This window comes from Bombus bifarius, unplaced genomic scaffold (assembly GCF_011952205.1).
Source record: "Bombus bifarius isolate JDL3187 unplaced genomic scaffold, Bbif_JDL3187 scf7180000009200, whole genome shotgun sequence".
NCBI classification, from domain to species: domain Eukaryota; kingdom Metazoa; phylum Arthropoda; class Insecta; order Hymenoptera; family Apidae; genus Bombus; species Bombus bifarius.
Genome location: NW_022884965.1, coordinates 1,306,927 through 1,328,263, shown reverse-complemented (window position 1 = coordinate 1,328,263; position 21,337 = coordinate 1,306,927). Strand labels below are relative to the sequence as shown.

At 46.3% G+C, this 21,337-nt stretch overlaps 1 protein-coding gene across 3 annotated transcripts in view; it reads right to left on the bottom strand.

Annotated features, from left to right (window-relative positions):
- Nucleotides 1-20,582, bottom strand: part of LOC117214310 (putative uncharacterized protein DDB_G0271606) — a 108,218-nt gene extending 87,636 nt beyond the window's left edge. The window contains exons 1-2 of one of the 3 annotated variants that reach the window (XM_033460308.1): nt 19,077-20,582; nt 13,590-13,645 (exon numbers count right to left, since the gene is read on the bottom strand). In XM_033460308.1, coding sequence (XP_033316199.1) covers nt 13,590-13,622 — 33 coding nt within the window. In that variant the 5' untranslated portion in view covers nt 13,623-13,645; nt 19,077-20,582. Of the gene's footprint in view, nt 1-745; nt 1,344-13,589; nt 13,646-19,076 lie in introns of those variants that run through there. The other 2 variants (XM_033460304.1, XM_033460306.1) reach the window with 2 other exon arrangements.
- Nucleotides 20,583-21,337: the final 755 nt, after the last annotated feature.

Below are 21,337 nucleotides of genomic sequence, written 5' to 3'. Positions count from 1 at the left end.
CACGCTAGACCTTTTCAGCGTCGATGCATCGCGACGGGGCACGCTTTCGAGCACGTTCCGAGGCATCGTAGATGAGCGGAGGAGAGGCGCGAGGCCCGTCACGACTTTCGTGAGTCGCGCCAGGAACCGCCGGGCGTACACGGTACGTTTCGTTCCGTACGAAGCAGACACGGCTCGAGGAGTTCGAAAGTAAAACAGAGCAAAAGAACGCGCGGCGTTCGCTGCGTGCGGTTAATAGCTTCTTTCACCGAGACGAAGACGAAGCGGACGCGACTAGAGTACGATCGAACCTTCCGGCCCGATAGAAACGTCAACGTCAGACATCCGCGGGATACGATAATTCCACGGTGGCAACTTGGGATAAAGGCGCGTATCGTAACTGGAAACGAGCTTTGCCCCGCATATGCACGAATTAGTCCCTGGTACACTCGTTCGCTCATAAGCTGACTTTGAGGTGCAAATGGCGAATCTGCTTGAATCGCAGATTCAGATTCACAGACGATTCCCTGGGGTTCGAACTGTATCGAGAATTCTGCTTATTCTCTGCTTTCACAGCGAAATCTGCGATATTCGGTTTCTCGTTCGTCGATTCCCTTACGTTTCCTTCGTCGTACAAGGATCTTCGATCGCAATATCACCGCTATGAAATTATTATCGTAAAGCCACTGTGCGCGAACGTTACAATGATTATTCGAGACGAAGGAAAAGTACAAATCTCTTTAACCGAGGTACTTTCGAGACTCACTTTCTTGTAGATCCACTTGATGCTGCGACTGAACTTCGCCATCGGCGAGTCGTCCACGAGGAAGTACTTGACGGCTGTCGCCTGCTCCTCGAGCCTTTGCTCGGAATCACCTCTGGGAATCGCTGACTCCTCCTCGCGGCGTTCCTCGCGATCGTTATCGTCGCTGTCGATCCCAGGCTCCGAGTATTCCGTGATCGTCGACAGCCTCTTCGCGCAACTGTCGTCCGTCGAAATGGCACGCTCCATCTCCAGCTCGTTCTTCGGTAAGTAGAATCGTACCACGAAGTGCTCGCGCACAGTCACAATCCTCGCATGGCTAACCGAGCACAGGACACAAATTGCCGGGTCCGATCTGGTTCGGTCGCGATTAGGGTCAACATTCGACACGGTCGGTTAAATATTTTCGACCCGAGTCCTACGCGCGCAAATCATTAGGATCGTTCGTTCCACGAACAAGATTTAAAAGCTTTTGCCAGAAAACAATTGAAATACCAAGTCACAGCGAAAGTATGTGTTTAACCGCGGATCTATCTGTAACGCCCACTACTGATTAGACAAACGACAAGCGAACGATTCGTCAAAAATCTGAGCAAGTCCACCTTGCGAAATTGTTTCGCAGGAACAGAATCGGTAAGGAGAATATCATCGACAGATGAGAATCGAGCAACGTCCGGCCAACGAGCGGTTAGTAACATTTAACGACGTTCTCCATTCGTGACGCCGCATAAAGGGGAAACTGTGATCCTCGCGACATACGGTAAAGGTTTTAATCCGGCTGCGTTAAACTTAATGCCGGAATCGCGAACCAACCTGCACTCGGTGGATGAAGGACCAAGAAAGGAATACCCGGTTGATTTACCGACTCAGTTACGTGCTGTCGTGGAAACGGGCTGGCGGGATTAAGGGCGAAAGGGCAGCCGAACGGGGACGGAAACACGCGTTTCCACTTAGTCCTTCGTTCCCTTGACACTCGCTTGCGAAATCCTTTCGTTGCTACGATGTGCCACGATGACTATCATCGATCACGCGTCGATGAAGTATCCTCGAGTGTCATTTTGCCGATGTACAGTAGCAAATACGCTTCTCTATGTATACGGTATAGTTCAATGGCACGATGCAAATACGGAATAACAAGTTTTACTAGGTAAATAAAATTTGCATCGGAGTGGAAAGGGGGTCGGCGTCGCGCCTTGTTCTCGAGTAGCAACGAGGAAGTTGTTCGCTCGAACAAGTGCAAGAGGAAATTCAGATTTAATTAGGTGTCGGCTGGCGAGCTTACACGGTCGAGGATTATGAATGAAGTGTCACGTTTCCAGCTGAAAATAGCCGCTCGAATCGACCGTTTTAGCCGCCACGGAATTAACCTCTTTTTCGTTTAATTCGTAATAAGCGCGATACGTCGCGTCGATCCCGGAAAGAGAAGGCCGGTTCTCTCTTTTAACGAACGCGGAACAACGAGAACGTTTGATCGTCATCAACCGAGCTATTGTTCTATCTCTCTCTCTCTCTCGCGAGCGGACTCGTCCAGATTGTTGGCCCTCGGTTTCTGGGACGGCACAATTTTTAACCGATTACGCTTTCCTCTCACGGGCCTCCGGCCTCGTTCGTTTAAATGCCCCGCGACTCGACGAGAATAATTAATTACGGGAGGATCGTAGATGGTGACGATACCGGACCCTCGGTATTTACGGGATTTCTCCAACCTGTAGACTGAGACCAACTGAGACAGGCGATCCCTGTTTCCTCGTAAAGCGAGCGAAACTATCCACGATCGTAAAATCCTTCCTTCCTATGCTAACGAACGGTATAAATTTTATATGCAAGAACCCCAGGAAATCTAGTCTGTGGATGAAGAAACGAAAGAACGGATATAGGACGCGCGGAGATCATCACGACGAGTATTCCGCAGTAGAATGTAACATGTAACAGTTCTAAGGCGTTTCCTGTGAATCTAGAACCAGTAGACGAGGCCAGAAGAGCTACCTGTTTACGCACAACACCGTTACGAGTCGAGGAATCTCGATGCAGTTTCATCGGTCTACGTCAGCCGATTTTTGTTGCGCCACCCTTCTGATTACCGGGAAGGAACGATAATTGCCGTTAACACGCTCGAGCGAAGCTTCGTTCGGGGCCTACGCTTCTGGTAAACGGACAACGCCGATCGCTCGAAAGCGTCTTCTCCGTTAACTCGATTCCCTTTTGAACGATAAATTAATTAACGCCAGTACGGATGGACGCTCTGCAACCAAGTTGGCGAAACAAACTTCCACGTCAATGGATGGACTCGGTCGTAAAATATCTGAGTATCGCGTCCCCGTTCGATCTCGCCCGCCACTTACGCGCGAGTGGTTCGCTATCCGCCCGAAAATAGCGCGATACAGAGAGCATAGCGCGTTCCACGTCGGTTTTTACGATTCCTCACAGCCAAGGTCGTCGTAAAATGGACAGCCTGCTTTCCAGTCGCGTCTCAGAAGCAGGGCTAATTATATTTCTCTGACGCGACACGCTGCCGCTTCGAAACTTCCAATAACCTTTCGTTTTCAACTTTTCCAATCGCGTAATCCCGGCGACACGCGACTGCGAGCGAATTTTAACCACTGGTCGGTGGTATCGCGAATCTCGCGAATATCTACTTCGTCCACGACTTCTTCGAGATACGTATTTTGGTAATCACCGGGGTACTAGACGCGTGTCATTGAATGTAAATATAAACGCGTTCGCGTAAGACGTAGACGAACGATCGAGATGTAAAACGAGAAGGAGCGAATGCCATCGACGTATTAGCATTGAAAGTTCGAAGTTTCTTACTTTTCTTTTTTTTTTAATAAATTCACCGTTTTCACCATTTCTCTTCCGCTTCCACTATCGATCCTGCACGGTGGTATCGATTTCACTAGACATCGACGCACCCACTAAACGACACGAAACTGTAACATAATCGACGAGAGAAACTCGAACGACGTATTCGCGAAGAGCACGGCGAAGAGGGCGGTCTGGAATCGGACTCAGCTGCAGCGGACTGCAACTACAGCTGCAGTCGCTGTTGCGACGTCGCCTCGCGAGTTCTCCGAGCGACACAACAGGCGTGTTTTGACTAGGTGGTTACACCGCTCTTTCGCCAGGGATCCGTGGCACTCGCGCCTCTTCTCCACCGGCTCCACCGACTTTATATTTAGACGTATATACATGCGACACGCTTTATTCCTGACGATGTATTCGCGCTAACAAGTCCACCGTTGCTCCCATTGCCATGCTCCACCCACGCTCTCTCGCTAATCCTCTCTCCGCGCGCGTACGACTCTATTCGTGCGCGTACACGCTACGCGATTGTCCGGTCGCCGGGTCGAGCAGCCTGGCTTTAACACGATACCGACCAAGCGTTGATCGCTCCATGCACGCGCCTGTAGAGGAGGATGGATATCGGTAACGCGACCCGGCTTTGATTACCGCAATTATTTTTCCCTGGGAGGTGAAAGGGGGAAGCGTCCACAGCGAGTCCAATCTTTCCATCTTCTATTTGTCATCGTGCGTAGTAGGAAATTTCCCGCATAGAATTACGGTGGCTCGCGAAAGTATAAAACTTATATGTAGATTATTTGTACGAATATATTGCGTTGTGAAGTACGAGACATTTTGAAATTTCATTGTTACCATCGATGCAGACACGCGTTTCTCGTGTCTCGTTACAGCGCTAACGAAATTACCAAAAGTTTCATACAACGTACTGCACGAATGTTCCTTTTGTTCATTGATTTATCGTTATTGTACCACTACACGATTTATATATTCGTATCCGTTAATAATAACCAAGCTTTAAATTAGAATTAAAATTAGAATTTCTTTTCCCGTAGCAAGCTACCTGCAATGACGGAGGTGCGAGAGAAGAATGAACGCATCGTCGCATAGATTAAAACGCTTAATTCTCTTGTCTACAGGTTAACGAGTTAATTATCGCGTATTACTAATCTTACAGTCGGCGTGTCTTCATTCGAAACCCGTTTCGAATCTGAAATCTGGTATCCCGGAGCGACACAGTTTCGCGATGGAACGTTCGTCGTTGTCTATTCGCGCTAACTCCTCGCCAGTCCATTCTCCACCCACGCTTTCGCTCGTACACAGACGCGTGCGTGCGTGTGTACTCACGTAGGTGGATGCGTGCGCGTGTACGTGGCCACGTGCGTGCGATACGCGCACGCCCACCGTTCTCTCTCTTCTGCGTGACACGGATCACCGGGTCTCTCGGCTCCGTGTATGCGCCACGCTCATACATATTCATCGACGCGCGGGTAATCTGCTTAACGTAGGTGCGAGGCGCGCGTCGGACCTCCGATTTGTAACGTAGACGGATATCCGCGTTATCAAGTTGGTAGGTGTACATCGGCCAATATCTAGCCCGTAATTTGCCGATCGACGAGAACCGGTATAATTTCATTACAAAGCGGATTCGACGAGCCGCGAAAGGGCCTCTTCGCAGGTCGTGGCCCCGTTACGTGCGAAGGAGAAGGAATGCGTTCTACGATCGGAATTTATTCGACGTAATCGGCCCCCTTTTTCCCAGCAAAAGCGAGATTTCGTCGTTCGCTGGGAAATAATTTACAGCGAGAATGATACGATACAAAGAAGCCATACGGTTGTAAGTAGACTGTGGTAGTTTAAGCAAATTTATATTTTTACGGACCTTACCGAGGAAGAGAAATGTGTCAGTTCTGTATATGCGAGAATTGATTGTAAATATTAATAAATAAAAAAAAAAGAAGTTCTGTATATCGAAAAGTAGAGAAAAGCGGTGACGTTGCGAACACTGTCTCGAGTTTCGAGTTTTCGAAAGGCAACTCTGTGCTAAATCCTCGTTCCAGCTCTTCACTCTGTCGCATCTCTGCCAGTTTGTAAATCGAGAAAGCTGAATTTAAAGCTCATGAAGTTTCATATTATCGTGTGGGCTTGAAAGTACTAAACGTTCGTTGCTCTCTAAGTAGAATTTTCGTTATATTATCACGCATTCCTTATACCAATGAGACATACGCGAATCGATTAACTACATTTTTTTTTATAAAAAGAGATGGAAGGGTGACGAAATGTATCTCGTTTAAAGCGATATAAATCGTGTGCATAATGAAATCTAGCGTATCTGTTCGAGACAGCGTTCGCGTTACCAATTTCGGCAAGTTTTTGATCGTCGAATGGCACGATCGTTCACCTTTCTTCGTATGGAACGAGCGCGGTGCAATACCGTGCATGGAAAGCTTTGAAACGAGCGATACACGTTATGGCGATCGCGATGCACGACGCCGGGTTGTTGCGCGTCGGTTCTCTGCCTATGCACGCTCGTTTCCTAGTACTTTATCTCGAGCTGGTATCGGCACACGGCGTGCATTATAGCACGTGTGGGTACGCTCAAAACCGAATGCAGCAGCCGTGCCACGAAAGCCAGGTTCGGTAAGAGTGGCCTCTCTGCGACTGACTGACATCACGAAACTCCGCCGACTCTGTTTCTGTTATCATTAACGGCGAAATTCCACTTCGTATTCCGCCGGTATACAGCGCGATCATCCTCGTCCGACGTCGTTTCCAACAGCCGAGTTCTTACTCCGGGGTGGCATAAATTTCCCAAAGCTGTTGCCTGTGCTAGCTGCTGAATCGAGTTTTACGAGCTCTGTTATTTCGAAATTCTACTACTTTTTGTCCCTTCGCAGCGTGTCCGTGGGATAAAAAATGGGGGCGATGATCGAAAGATCCGATTTGTTCGACACAATCAGAACACGATAGAAAAACGAGGTTCATCGATTTTGACTTCGCTATGATTCGACCGAAGAACATTACAGCTACTAGAACCCTCGATTAGTCAAAGTCTGGATTTCAAGTAGACACGATAAGCGGTTTTTCCTTTTCTTCGAACAGTCAAGATCGTTGAAACCATTGGTACAAAACTACGCCGACAACGAGATCTCCCGGCTTTTTCATCCAGCGAGCCAGCTTCTGGATAGTGTCAGCCTATTCTGAAAGGCACTGTAGCCGAGGACAAGGAAGGCTTTCAGGCCGGACGATGAAACGCAGAGAGTCAATGACAGAGGAACCCTTGGCGGGTTCTCCCTTCTTCCTTCGCCTACCATCGACCTTCCCCTCTTTCTCTCGACGAGTCCGTGCACTTTGCACTTTGCTCTCCTGTTTCTGCCACGGGACGATATACAGTCTCAACTTTCTACGCTCTACATGCAGCTTCATCGCGTTTCTTACGTGTTATCCCGCTTTAAATCCCGCTTGTGTTCGCGCCGTACAACTTTCGCGCAATTTACTCGCTCGTACACACGCGGGAATGGCCGTGCAAACGCGTTAGCTCGCCACGTATTTCAGCGTGTACGTGCGATCCTTTTTGGGCAGGCACGCTTCGTTAGTCTGGAAGCGCGCAGAGCGTTCCGAAAGTAGACACGAGGAGAGAAAAGGTAATTCCATGTTCTAAGAACGACAAATAAAACCGGTGATGCGAGGAATCCTCGCATAATCACGCAGGAAAATACGAGTGAAAATAACACCGGAGAAACGCTTAATTAAAAGAAACCTGCCTTGGACCGCTTCCGCTTCCTGTTAACGCAGTGAATCTTCCTCTACGATTCTTCTACGATTTCGCGGTCGTTGCTCGTAGGAAACAAAAGAATATTCTCCACGAGGAGAAACTATTTCTAAGAGAGCCATTTAATTCCAAATCGCCCACCTGGTCGCTGGTTCGAAGATTGTAAAACGAGCGCAATACTCGGCTACGGCGCTTTGTACCGCACGCAATGATACGACATACACGCGTCCATTTACCGACATTGTACCGGCGACATCTCGCTCAGACTCGCTCGTCTTAGAACGCTTCGAGTGTGGAAATTCGTCTCGATTTTACGCGCGGCAAGATACCAGGACGGGCGTGGAATTTTGATACGCACGAGGAATCGGTGAATTCGCAACAAATTCCCCAGGAGTCGCCTCGAGAAAGCTGATTAGAGAGCAGAAAGAGGAACAGAGAAACGAACAGAGGATGGAGAATAGAGGTGAAACGAAAGAGGTCAAAGGTGCGGGAAAGCATGTGGGTTGAGCCTGCGCTCCTAGCCCGCGCCGCCTAATTGAGCAACGATAACGCTCGTGGTCCTTGTCGACATCTGTTGTCATTCATCACCCGGTACGCGAGATTAAATTACGAGCTTCCCGCTAATTATGATTTATACGGGCTTGATGGAGAAACGTAGACCAACCGTCTAGCTACCGTAATTGTTCTACTCGTAGTTCTGAATGAAGTTACCATTACGCAGATTCTCCGAAGACCGTACGATAGAGCGGAAATGAATGTCGGGTGCGGAATACTAGTTTGAAAGATAAATTGAAAGGGAAGTATTTGAAGGAAAAAGTCGGTAAAGATAATAGTCCCGTGGCGACGTCGTAAGAATTTTATAGACGTCAGCGACGTTTCAAGAAGCTCGTATCTTCAGTCCAAGGAAAGAGCGCCTAAAAGTTCGCGACATCGAATAAAAGGTACTTAGAAAGGACGCCTTAAAAGTGCCCAGAGCGAAAACCGTCTGAGCGCATCCGATCGAACGAGGACTCTAAAGTGACGCGAGCAAAGGGGATACAACCGGTCATCCCATTCGCATTTCCTGTATCGCTACCCCTACGCTGTTACCGTGGCTGTTGTCGCGCAAGTATTTTACAGGACGTTTAAATCGCGTTCGTTTCCTCAGGGACGAACCTAGAAAAAAATTTCGAGCGATTTCTCAGCAAGCGACGACACGGAACATCGTCGCGATTTGGACAATGAATTTGCAGAACGATGGACGGCGGTGGAACGAAACGTGGCAAATACGAGCGTTATGGAGCAACACGGCAAGAAAAATCGGTTCCCCCAACTTCTATCGTCCTCGCCATCGTTTGTTCAAAGAGATAGCGATTTGGAATGGGAGGAAGTAACCAAATTCGAAATTGCACGCGATTTATGGAGGAAATTCGCGCAAGATCTAACGATCGATCGCCGAGAATTTTCGTGATTGGTCGGCCAAGAAGGAAGGGGGCCGCAAGAAACGAAACCGCAGAGGACGGAAGGGGAAGAGGACTATCGTAGATCTTGTACTACCGTTAGCGAGCGCTCACGTGCACGAGATGTTCGTGGTGGAAGGCGTTCGACGCTGCGGCCACGACACTGGCCTCTTCGAAGCGGTGCTAGGTTCGCGGAACGTGCTCGACTTCCGTCAAAAGAAACAGCTGCATGCCGTACGCGCCACTATGCGAGCGCAACGCCGACTATCGATGTCGTAAATCTTTCTTTTCTTCGACCACGAGGTCGTGTCCCCTCGTTTGTACGTCATAAACCCGTTTACAGCCGTTCTAATCAATGGGAATTTATAATAACCCTTTTCGTTCCGAGAAGAAGCCGCACTACGAGCCGAGTTTAAGTCCCTTTGAAAGCTAATTACGTACTCCTCGATCGGCATACACGCACCATCTTTTCCACTAGCGAGAACGACGAATATTTGCTCGCAAATGGCTCGCGGTGTCCTTGCACTCTGAACGTATACCCTGCAGCTCGTTTAATATTTTATACGAACCCGGCAAAGTATTACACGCAAGTAAAAAAAGAATGGATAAACGCAAACAAACAACTAGAGATACGCAAACCGTACGTAACAAAGTGAACGATAAATACGGCATTCTCGGGATAAGCGGCTCTCCGCTATGAGAGTGTAAAGCTGTATAAGAATGGGGTGGAATGGGGCGTTAGGAAGGGTCGGTAAACGACACGGTTTCCAGAAGTAAAATCGAAGAGGCGCGTTTCTTCGAAACAACTGTTGTTCTTCGCTACTGGAAGTCAAACAGAGGTGCGAGCTGGAATTTGTCCAAGGGCCGGGAATCTAGTTCTCGTAACTGGAAACTCACGGAAGATGTGGTAGTAAAAGCGTGCATACGTACGACGTGCGTAACGTATTCGTTGCATGGGAACGACACGTATCGACTCCCTTCTATCCGTCAACGACACGTAGCAGGGAAGAAATAGCAGCACGTGCGAACGCTTTCGCGTGTAAACGCGAGTTGTCCCCGAGGTAACGTTCGATAGCTGTCGTCCTAACGTCAACATCCACGCCATTTTATAATGGTCTGCCAACGAGGAACGATTTTCGCGACGTGAACATTGTTCGCACCGGAGGAAACAGCCTAGCGTTTGAGAAACTTGCTCGTGACACCAAGAATATGGTCGGCGGTACGTTGAATCGATCGAACGTCTTGACAACAGCCAACCGATAGAGCGTCGAGATTCGTGCTTCTGAATGACTATATTTAACGACGCGCGATATTTAAACTGCTAGACAGAGAAGAAACTCCTTCTATATAGCGTGTTACTCGGCCAACGTCGGCCGGTCAAAGAGTCAATAAATCTCGGTTGTTCGCCGGTTTTCAATGATGCTACAGAAACGATGATACATGGCCGACGGATGTCTGCGTTATGCGTTTAGCATCGACGCAGACGTCATTTGTCAAGATCGACGCAAAACAGTGGGTCAAGCATAGAGCAGACACGCTAGATACGTGGTGCGGTCATATATCATTTGCGTGGTTCGCTGCAACCTATCCTGTCATTGCGGGTTCTCGCGCGTATTATTTGCCCGATTCAAACAATGCAGCACCGACAATTTATATAGGGGTTAATTAAAGCATTCATTGTCTAACTGTTCGTTGGTAATTTCGTTGTTTGTCGGTGCCCCCCCCCCGCCCTCCGACCGATCTTTCATTCGTGTTTTACCGATTGTTGAAACTCTGTGAAACAACCGCCATCCTTCCATTATTCCAAACGCTTTTTCTCTTGCGTTTCCACCGACTGTCACCTTTCGTTTCGAAACGAGGAAATCCAATTGCGATTCCATTTAAAGCTTAAAATACACGCACGGGATGTCGCAACCTGTAATTTTCTCAATTTTCAGCGAAAACAACGAATCCCATTTCGCCAGCGAAATCATACTAATCCCAGTGAAAGATCACGCGCGTGCACACACGCGCTGCTTTTCCATCGTTTCAATCTGTCTACATCGCCAATTGATTCCGATATTATCGCCCCATTAATTACTCGATCGCGGCAGAATATCACCGCGAATTCCCCTCCATAATATCTGCAAACGTGCAATCTACGTGGCAATTTTCACACGTCCATTACGCGTTTACGTTCGATATCAGAAGCATTTGATCAAAATCGAGAACGAAAATCACCGCTGGCCTACAGGATTCGCACGACGACGCGAACGTACCGCGTGTCTCGCGCAGACCAGTTGCGAAATGGCCGTGAAATTCTGCGATCGAGAATTTCCCTGGCCGATCCATTCGGTTGTAGAAATAGCAATTACATCCGAGTTTAACATTTGCAGGACCGTTGGTCGCTTGTACGACGTCGCCACAAAAGGGAGCCGATAATTAATTTAGCACCGTTCGATCGATCTCTCGTTCTCTATCGAGCGTCGAGTGTATGGAATTGTCATAACACGCGACCATTAAAACACAGACAAATTATTATCGTACGTGTACGGTGACGAAATTTTTTTACGCAAGATTTCGCAAAGCGATACACTGCGGTGTCAGAGAAATATTTTTTCACGTACGATAAGATCGTACAAAGGCACGAAACAGAGGCGTTGTCACCGTATGTGACGTTTTATTAATCCGATCAGCTGACGCGAGCAAAGTCAAACATTGTCGCGATATTTAATCGCCAGCTGAAACGGGAACGACGAACGGGGCGGATAGCGGATCGTGTAAAAATAAATACAGAACCAGCGATAAATATGCGAGAACGTACACGTCCGTCGAAATAGCAGTTCGCGAGAGTCTGCTATGTTTACCGTGACGATTGTCGCAATTTCGTTCGGACAACTTGGTAATTCAAAGCGACCTCGCGGATCTCGCTTGTAATCGATTCGATGGCTATCAAAAACCCGTGGAATTCGTGTCCCAATTATTCGCCATCGTGCAACCTCACTTTTTGATAAACTATGCGCTATAAAAGCGAAACGGTTACGGAGCACAGATCTATCGATCGAGCCAGCGAAGTTTGGTCAATGGAATGCCTCGTTTTAATTAGGATAGAACCGCGCGGAAGATCAATGTTAGTTGAACGATTGAATCAGGAGAGGAAGCAGAGGGTGCAACCGCCATGTAAACTGCGTTTTCGAATAACTTACTTCAACAATGTTCAAGTTTCTTCGTCGATTAAACGTTCCAGGCGATCGTGATCACGTTGAAGAAACTTTTGCTTTCCCGTATAAATATCGCCTTGTCTATTCGTAGGTTGCGTAAATCGTGACACCGCGCAAAAACCGTAGGCGTAGCAAGAACGACGACGGTTCTTTTGAAGCGAGAGGGTAAAAATGCTGGACGTTTGGGTGTCGAGTTATGCCGAGACCAGCTATTTTGCACGTTTTATTCCAGGGAACAAGTTTCTCGAGGCTAGAATCGTGTTAAAGTTCCAAGGTGACGAGGGACTATGAAACTGCCGTGGCACGTGCCATTCTTCGGTCCACTTTCCAACTTAAATCACGCGTTAGAACAGATACCAGATATCGTGCGAAAGAAGAACAATCGGCAAGTTCGACGACGAACGAGTATCTGGATTCCACGACCTCGTAATTGATTCGTAGGTGACCTCACGGCTCGCATAATTTCTCCCATTTTACACAAGGCTGGCACACTGTGGATCTGGGTGACACTCATCCACCAAGTATATTGAACCTGAACGTTCCCCTTCCATGCAATCCGGTATACTTTTCACCTGATCTCTCCAAGGTCAGGCAACGAGGAAACAGGTATATATGTACTATGCTTTCATCGATTCAACCGGCGCGCCTGGCTATCGTACGCTCCATTATACGTTTTTGTTTCGGCAATGGCCGCTATTAGCCGATGCGATCTCGATGGTGTATTTTACTTTACTTATCTCGCTTCACGCCGATATTTCGCTTAACTTTACTCGCCTGTACCTCGATCGAATGCAAAGCAATTATCTCGAACGATCGATACGTATCGGGGCAACACACTCTGGCTAATTATGGAGCAGCGTGTTAAAGATGGTGAAATTTCTCCTTAGTTTTTCTACGTTCTTCTCACGGTTCGTGCTTTTCTCCGGCTCTCCCTGTCAAGTATTAACCCGGTAGCCTACTTCCTGGCGCCAACAGCCTCGAGCCTTTCGAAAATACTTTGCGTACCTACTCGCCGTTTCCTACGGCACGTCGGCTCGAAAGAAGCCCTATTCACGCTCACAAAGGTCCGAGGAACTCGACATCGGGTAAACGCCCGAATGCAAGGAAACTAGGAGAAACGCTGGTTTTTACCTTCGAGCGTAAACTGAAAACACCTATCACCTTCCCACTTTTTCGCCACCTTATCTTAAACCTGTGTAAGCCGAAGGGTCGATGACGGCGTTCATTCGTGAAATTCACGTGCTCCTCGGTGAAACTATCTAAGACCGTGTTTATCGTATACTCTCTTCGAGGAAAAGGGTTGTTGAGAAGTTTCAAGAGGGGGGTGACACGAGTACCGTAAGGGATATCCGCGAGGTCGAGGCTTGGTCGAGTATGTGCATCCCGGAAGTATGTTTGGAATCCATTTTCTTAGGAACGAAGACAAAAGGAAGGGAATCGTTTCCGTTTCCTTCAAGACTTTTGCCCTATTTCAGTAAAGTTACGTAGCACGTAGCAACTATATATGTATATGTACCGTTCGGTTAACAACACGTACGAGTCGTTGCGTAATTGGAGAAACATTTACAAATTCCATATATATATATATATACTCGATATGCAAATGAGAATAGAAAGAAGAGAAAAAGAACACTTACCACCTCGGCAACGTTGCCGGAACCGTCCCTCATGCCATCTCTGTCCGTGCGTCCCCCTGAAAACGGAAATGCAAGACATTATGAAAATCGGATAGTTGCATAATTGGCGTAAAACGATCGCGCTTCGATAACTCGCGTCGTAAACTCTCACAAAGACGGACCGTACCGCCGCGTATCTCTCGTTCTTACTCGTATTCGCAAGGATTCAGGCCAATCGTCACACTCGAGTGGTCGACGAGCACGCTAGACGGAAGTGGCACGAGTGCGTAAACTGGAGTCGCGAGCCGATCGACCACTCGCGTGAATATCATTCGACTTTGTTACCGCTTTTCAGGGAATCTGGCTCGGTCGTTCGTGTTATCTGTACCGACTTCCGCTCTTGCGTATAGTCACCGTTTAACAGCAATGAACGCAATCGAAGCGAGAAATTGTACTCGATTAAACGTTCGCAATTGCTCGATACATTTTTCCTCCGATGAATTATTCAGAGACGCTGAGTCGTCTAGTAAAAGTTTTGCAACGGAGAAGATTGCGCAACCAGTAGCTCTACGGGAACGCGTGTGAATGAATCGGATCGCGGGAGCAACGAGCTATCCAGGAAGCGCCATATCTTCCCCATTTCTTCTTTGTTCTTTGCGTCTTGCGATTTTCAAACTCAATACGCGCCGTTTACCTTCTTCGTATCGAATCCGAGCGTAGACGAGATCGAGTCGCGATAACGAAACGTTCAATTAGCGCGACCAGAGTGCAATGACCAGCGCCGTCGCGCTAACACGTAATAAAACACGGAAACGCATGGTTAAAATTCAGCCAAACGAGGAAGGTTGGAACGGCCAGTTAATTAATAGAAAATTGAACCGACGCGGAGAAAATTAGTCCGAGGCATGAGCCGCGACCGATAGAACGGTATAACGTTCATGAAGATTTCATTAGGCGCGTCAAGATTTTTCAGTGATCGCGACCGATATCGACGCGATCGAACAGCCACGGGTTCCACGCGCAGCTTCGTCGAAACAATCAACGTCTTCTTTTCGTTTACGAAGCACAAGCGAAAGGTAGGTGGCTCGGGCCCGCAACTTTTCCTTCCCAAATGAAATTTAACCGAACGTAATTAGCTTCGAGGTAACCGTGCGGCACGAGCAATGGCGTAAGTGGTGCCAAAGGATTTCCGAGAAAACTTCAACTTTGCTCCGTTGGCCGAGCCGATCTTTCTCCTCCGAGAGTGCGGCGCGCGCGTGATTCCGCTACGAATGGCCTAATCACGCTGGCTTTTGCTAATAACACGTTCTCTTACGGCGAATCGAACCATTCGAATAGCGATAGTTGCCGTAGGTCTGCATATAGAAGCGAGTTCGATGACCTGGACAACCGTTGAGTCGTTCAAGGTCTCGAATGTGTGACAAAAAGGTCTTAAAGCTGCAATTTATGTCACTCGAAAACGATGACGAAAGCTGCGCTTTCTAGGTCACTGCGTTACGTGTTTATTACCTTATGTAATCGCGGGAGCAGTCACTGAACCGCTCGTAAAACGAAGCAAAATAACGCAATAATATTTTGTCCAGTTTTCACGAATCCAGTATATTCGGTATTTTCGACTTGAATCGAAAGTCGACTCTGGTCGACTCTGGTAAAATTATCCGTTTTTTCCTGCATTCTTTCAGGCATTTTTTTTTTCGAATTCGACGCCTTTCCTCTGTGGTTGAGACGAATCCTCGTAATTTCGCTGCCGTCTTCCTTTCTCCTAACGTTGTTGCGGTATTTCAGACGGAAAAGTGTTATTATCCGTTGTCGAAATGTACACCGAGAATTGTCAGACAAAGTATACGACAGTTAAATAAATGTCAGTCGCCGCGGCAGCACCATGAAATTAGTAGCTCGTATAATTTTCAGTCGCGAAACGCAAGCAATTACACGCGAATAGAATCTACGAAATTTGTCGATCCGGCGAGCAAAAAATTTACGTGAACGTAACTCGGACGAGTTATTTTTTCTTTTTTAACACGTTCGCTATCACGCCGCGGAGAAGAAATTCCACCCACAGCCCATTACTTTTTCTTTCAGAATTCTACAAAATATACTACAGGTTTTTATTTAGATAGTTTTAAAACCTAGTAAATGAGCATGTAAATCTAGTTTTTCAGTCACAAATCGTGTCACAAATATGTGACGCTGGGCCACATGGAAAATTTTATTCGATTCATAAAGTAAATAAAATTTCTACTGGAATAAATGTGCCATATTTAACTATACAAACGTGTATTTAAAATTAATGTAATTAATTTATATACCGTGGAACATTTTGAAACATATGCTAATACATAATCCTATTGGTTCACACTCATTAGTTTTACATGCTTCGCATGCATACCATGTGGCAGTGGATTTCTTTCTCCTCGCACAAACACGGCATCTTAATCTTTTCTCTAATTTTATTGAAAAATGTTACATCCCGCTAAGATTGAGACTAAGGACATTGGTATCGATATTAAGCAATTTTAGTGCAAGATTATTTCTAAGCTGTAAATAAGACATTTTTTGAGAAATTAATTCTATTCAGCAGCCAATTCCCATTCCAAATTGCTATATTAAATAAGCGAAAGAAAACTTTCGAATACCGGCGTATTGCTTTTCGTGGCGTGGAATAATATGCCGTCATCTGATCGCACCGATCAACTCCAGACATGTTTTTGTTACAATCGAACACAGTACGAGCTTTTATTCCTTTTCTTCTTGAAGATGGTATTTCAATTAGATCTGTGTTATGCTTCGTGGATATTGTTAATACGTCTCGTTTGTCTTTCCATTTTTGAACTAAGGTGTTATTTTTTCTTTTGAAAATACATTCTCCAGTTTATAATTTCTGCTGAATTACAACCTTGAGATTACCTTTACGATCTCTCCTTAGTGTCTCAACCACGTGAGTTTTATTTTTGTACAAAGAGATGGCTAGTTCAACGCTAATGTAATAATTGTCCATGTAGATGTAATAAATGTCCTTTTCCCAAATAATCATTTAATAATCTATAAACAACAGAGAAAGCACGTCCGATTTCATTGCGCACTGTATTTTTGCAGAATAAGGAAGAATACTTAATACGAATGCATAATAACATTGATTCGTCTATCGATAAATTTTCACCAGGATAATAGCAATCCTTTATATTTTTATCCAATGCTGCAATACTTGATCAATTGTACGAAGGCGGTACAATTTATCACACATTTGGTCATAGAAGCGAAGGCAGCGAAGAGTTTTCTTATGTAGATTTCAAGGCATTGTTTTGCTAAGTTGAGGTTGATAATAGAGTGCATAATAGTAGGCGGTCGAATGTTGTCCATGGCAATATATAATCCTAAGGATTGTTTTATTTCTTTAACTGAAGTTGGTTTCCATTCTTTTTGTAACATGGAAAATGCATGTATAGGATATAACAACAAAGCTCGAGCATTTATCCAATTCGCAATTTTCTGCATAAGAAAATCGCCAAGTAATAAACAAAACGCATCTAGTATCGAAATATTTCTTGGAAGATTTACTCTTAGTCCTGCCTTTCCGGTAAAATTATGTAAAACGGGATCAATGTTTACTTCCATCCAATCACTGTTACGAGAATCATCACAACCTTCATCAAGAGAATCGTCGCTTGTGTTAGAAATGACTGGTAAATGTATCCTGTTAAGATCGTTATCGTCTGACAAAGTACTAGTATCAAATAAATCTATGATATCTCCATCATATTATCTGCTTTCATCGCTCGAACCATCATATAATATTCGTCTGTTTTTCATGAAAGATCTCCTGGATAGGAAGATTTACTTACTACTTTATGACAGTTATGTATTATACGACAATAATATATATTCAAGATTACTTACATATCTGTTATCTATTTTAGCAATTGCAAAACTGAGTAATATCACAGAATACACGAGGAGAAGAGTTAATATTTTGTTTTAATAAATTATTTTAACTATATAATATAACCTCAAACCATACGCGCTGGTTATAGATTTGACCATTTTCGGCTATACTTGCCAAGTTCAGGGTAGGATCCATTTGTTTCTACAGAGATAACAAAAATTGATTGTCGTCACGTGTCTATGATGCTGGGTTCTCAATGGCAAATCGGTACGTCACAGTGCGACGCTGGTAGTATTCGAAATAATCGTACGTGCGATCGAGGCTAAAAAAAATTCGAATGGTCTTACAACGCCCTTGACATGCACATATACCGAATCATCTTTGTACAGTCGTTGGTCATTTTCTTGTGCAATTTTCAGCTTCGTCATAGTCGATTTACCTGATTTTTTTTCCTTTCAATGATTCTCACAATGATCCACATTCCCGAACGCTGTCAACACGATATCGTAGGGTGAGCGCACAATAGGGAAAACCAATGCCGTCAAAGATATACACTATCGATGCACGATAACTTGAAAATATTAGCTTTTGCCATTGTCAAGAATCGATCGATATTAATGGATGTTGAACAAAAACATCTTTTGTCTCGTGTCGTGAAACGTTCAACGAATTACAGAAATTCTATCGATCACAATACTCTCTGTTACCTGAATTCGAAACAATGGCGCACATCTTTTGGGTCACACGTTGTTTAAACGAAAACATGGGAAAGATAAGCCCGCGAAATTCAAGTATGCAGAAGATATCGCGTAAAATGAAATTCATCGGATTTTCATTCTTACACTTTGCCTGGCTTCTCGAATAAAATGAAATTCTATTTCGAGATTAAATCGAGCTCGACAGTGTCAGCGACATCAGGAAGGATTTTAATTGAAATTTTGTCGAAGTCTCGAGAGCAAAAGGCGCGCGGTACGAAGAAGGTAGAAAGAAACGACTTAAAGAACACAAAAGGACCAGCGGTACGGCGCATGCGCGCGTCTTACGAGAGGCAAGATCCGAGTGTTTTAAAAACACGCAAGAGGCGACGAGTGGGATTTCAAGGTTAGGCGGAGCGAGACATCTGAGGTTAAACGGTGAGCAAACTGACTCTTCTTCCGTAGCGCGACAAGAAATTAGAGAATAACATAAAGACTGTACGCGTCACGTAAAAAATCGCACTATTAACGGAAGAGTCCTAGTGATTATTATTGCTCTCCCTTCTGTCAAGACTACGGACCATAATCTTCCGAGATGGATCCATTCAAAAGTAAATGGCTCTTAAAGATCGAACGACAAATTGGTTCTTTGCAAATTAACGCGTTGCTTTATGCTTTGAATCGGTAATGCAATCAAAATAGTGGTCGTATATTTGCCGCAGCTGTAATCGCAGCCGGTATCGCTGCTGTCGAATAAACGTAGCTTATCGAATAAACTCGATAAACCGATCCAAAAACAAACGATAAGAGAAAAAAATAGATCGACGTATTAGTTAACGAAATTGGACGCCCGTTTATTCAACTTGCCGAAGATAAGCTATCGGTGTATACAAGGGACCAATAACCGCGGATATCAACATGCGTACTCACCTTTTTTATAAACCGGCAAAATTTTGGCGATTCTCGAGTCGCCCGTGTTATCCAGTTCTCGAGGTTGCGAGCGACTCCTCTTCGAACAGTGTCCTCTTGCTTCGATATTTCTTCTCGTTTGCACTTAATCGCAGTTTATCATTTACCCACTCCTATCTATCCTTTTCTCTTTAGCTTCCTTTCTCTCCAACACGATCCTAACCTCACCCTGCACCAGCACAACTACAATACACTGTAGCACGACCGACACTCCGCGAACGATTCACGACGTACGGAGAACGCCTCTGTAGGCGCACCTCTAAAGAGAGACCAGAAAATCGCCGAGACGTTTATTCCGTCGTTTTCTTTCCCCCCTTCTTTCTACTTCTTGGTTCCAACGCGCAGAGACGCGATCAAGAAACTATTTTCGAAATTCAGCCGCTTTCCAGAACTCTGATTCGCGACGAAACTTTATCTTTGGCTTTGGAATCTACGCGCCACATGCATATGTCAGTCGGGGGTAGCTCGTGAAAAAGGAACTACACGCGCATGCTGCGGCTTTCTTCTTTCTTTTCCTCTCTTTCTCTTGCACTGCACTCTTCCCTTTCGTTTTCTTCCTCCGGTTCTCGTGTCGCGTATTCTACCTGTCACTGACGATAGCGTCGTTGTTACGTCGCCAGCGTTGCCGAGTCAGGATGGATCTCCAATGTGTTTGAATTTTCCGCTGATTCGAGAAACGTGCCACCGCGAATAATTCTGGCAGCAAGAGAGTCGGTACCGTAATAGTAGAGCCCCCCCCCGTTCCTTTCTTGCTCAAATCTCATACGTGCCCCTTGCACGGTTTCTTCTGTTGTTTGCCGCTGCTATCACTGGGAAAAAAAGCAACGGAGTACCCGTGGTACACTGTTGATCACGACTCGAAGGGTACCGTCGTATCGCGAACAACCGGAGAAACTCGGAGCCAGGAGCAGCCGGTTCGTCGTACCGACATTATTTCGACATGGATCGCCGTATCGATTTACTCGTGATTTCGCGACATCGCTGCTGCCGGATCTTTCAGGTTATAACGGACAGAAGCAGGACGACTTTTTAAAAATGCCACGCACCGACCAATCACGAACACGAGGGCACGGAACGCAGACGGTACAAGAAGATAGAAGAAGAGAGAAAGAAGTGGAGCCGCTATATACACGCGCGCGCTTGTCCGCTTGCTCGTACACACTACGTACAGGTATATACACATTCACCAAAGGGGGATCTCGCGCGCGCGCACGCACACACGGACAAGCGGCGACGCGATCTTACGGGTGTTGTGTCGTGTCGATCCTTCCCTGCTGCTTTCCAGCGATCTCACCCGCGACGATCCAAGATCGACACGATTTTACGCACGCCACTAACCCGAGGACGAACACTATTGTGCGACGAAGAGGGCGGAAGGGGAGAGGGGGGCTATTCGTCGCAACGTTTCGTGGAATGTCCGGCGTGAGTTGCGTGGCCAACCGTCCGTGCGGCTAAGGTAAGTTGAACTGAGCAGCAGCGCGCCTACGGTAAACGAGATTAAAGCTCCGTACCGGCAGAACCGTGGTATCGGCCAATCAGCGCGGCGTTTTGCGCGACTCGACCAATCATCGTACTCTCTCACCTGGCGAACGGTTAGCCCAGGTGCAGCGGCTAAGGCGCCATTGCCTGGCGTTGGCACGTTACCTGCTCGACTCCTGGAGGGGAGTCGTCGACAAAAGACGGAGAAGGGATAACGTGACAGAGAAAGTCTGGCTTTGCGACGAATGAACGAAAGAGAAGCAACTAAGTCACGAAAGGGGGAAGACCGGAGAAAGAAAGAGAGAGAGGCGAATTACGGTAAGCCCACGTTCATAAGCGTAACTTGGAACGTTCGTTTTCGCGAATTTTCACGATCGACTTTCGCGATTGTATCACGCCTTAATACAGAACCATATGTCTCTGATTGATCGACTATCGAGAGGTATAGGCGAGAAAATATAGAGTTCCAGAGAATAACGTCGTTTCTCAATTGCAACAGCGGCGAGGGTACCAGCGCTGAGCGCAGCGTCTGCATTGTGCCACCGGAGGCACGTTACGCGAGGAACTTGGCCGATGATATAGACGGAAAGCGTGGTGGGGGAGATGGCTGTTATCTAAATTACTCTATTTTCTCGAGGGACCCTTGCAATGGATTTTTTTTTCGATCGTCTGGAACGTCGATATCGAATCAAGGTGGGTGTTCCGGCTGTTCCACAGACACGGCCTCTTTTTTTTCTTCCACG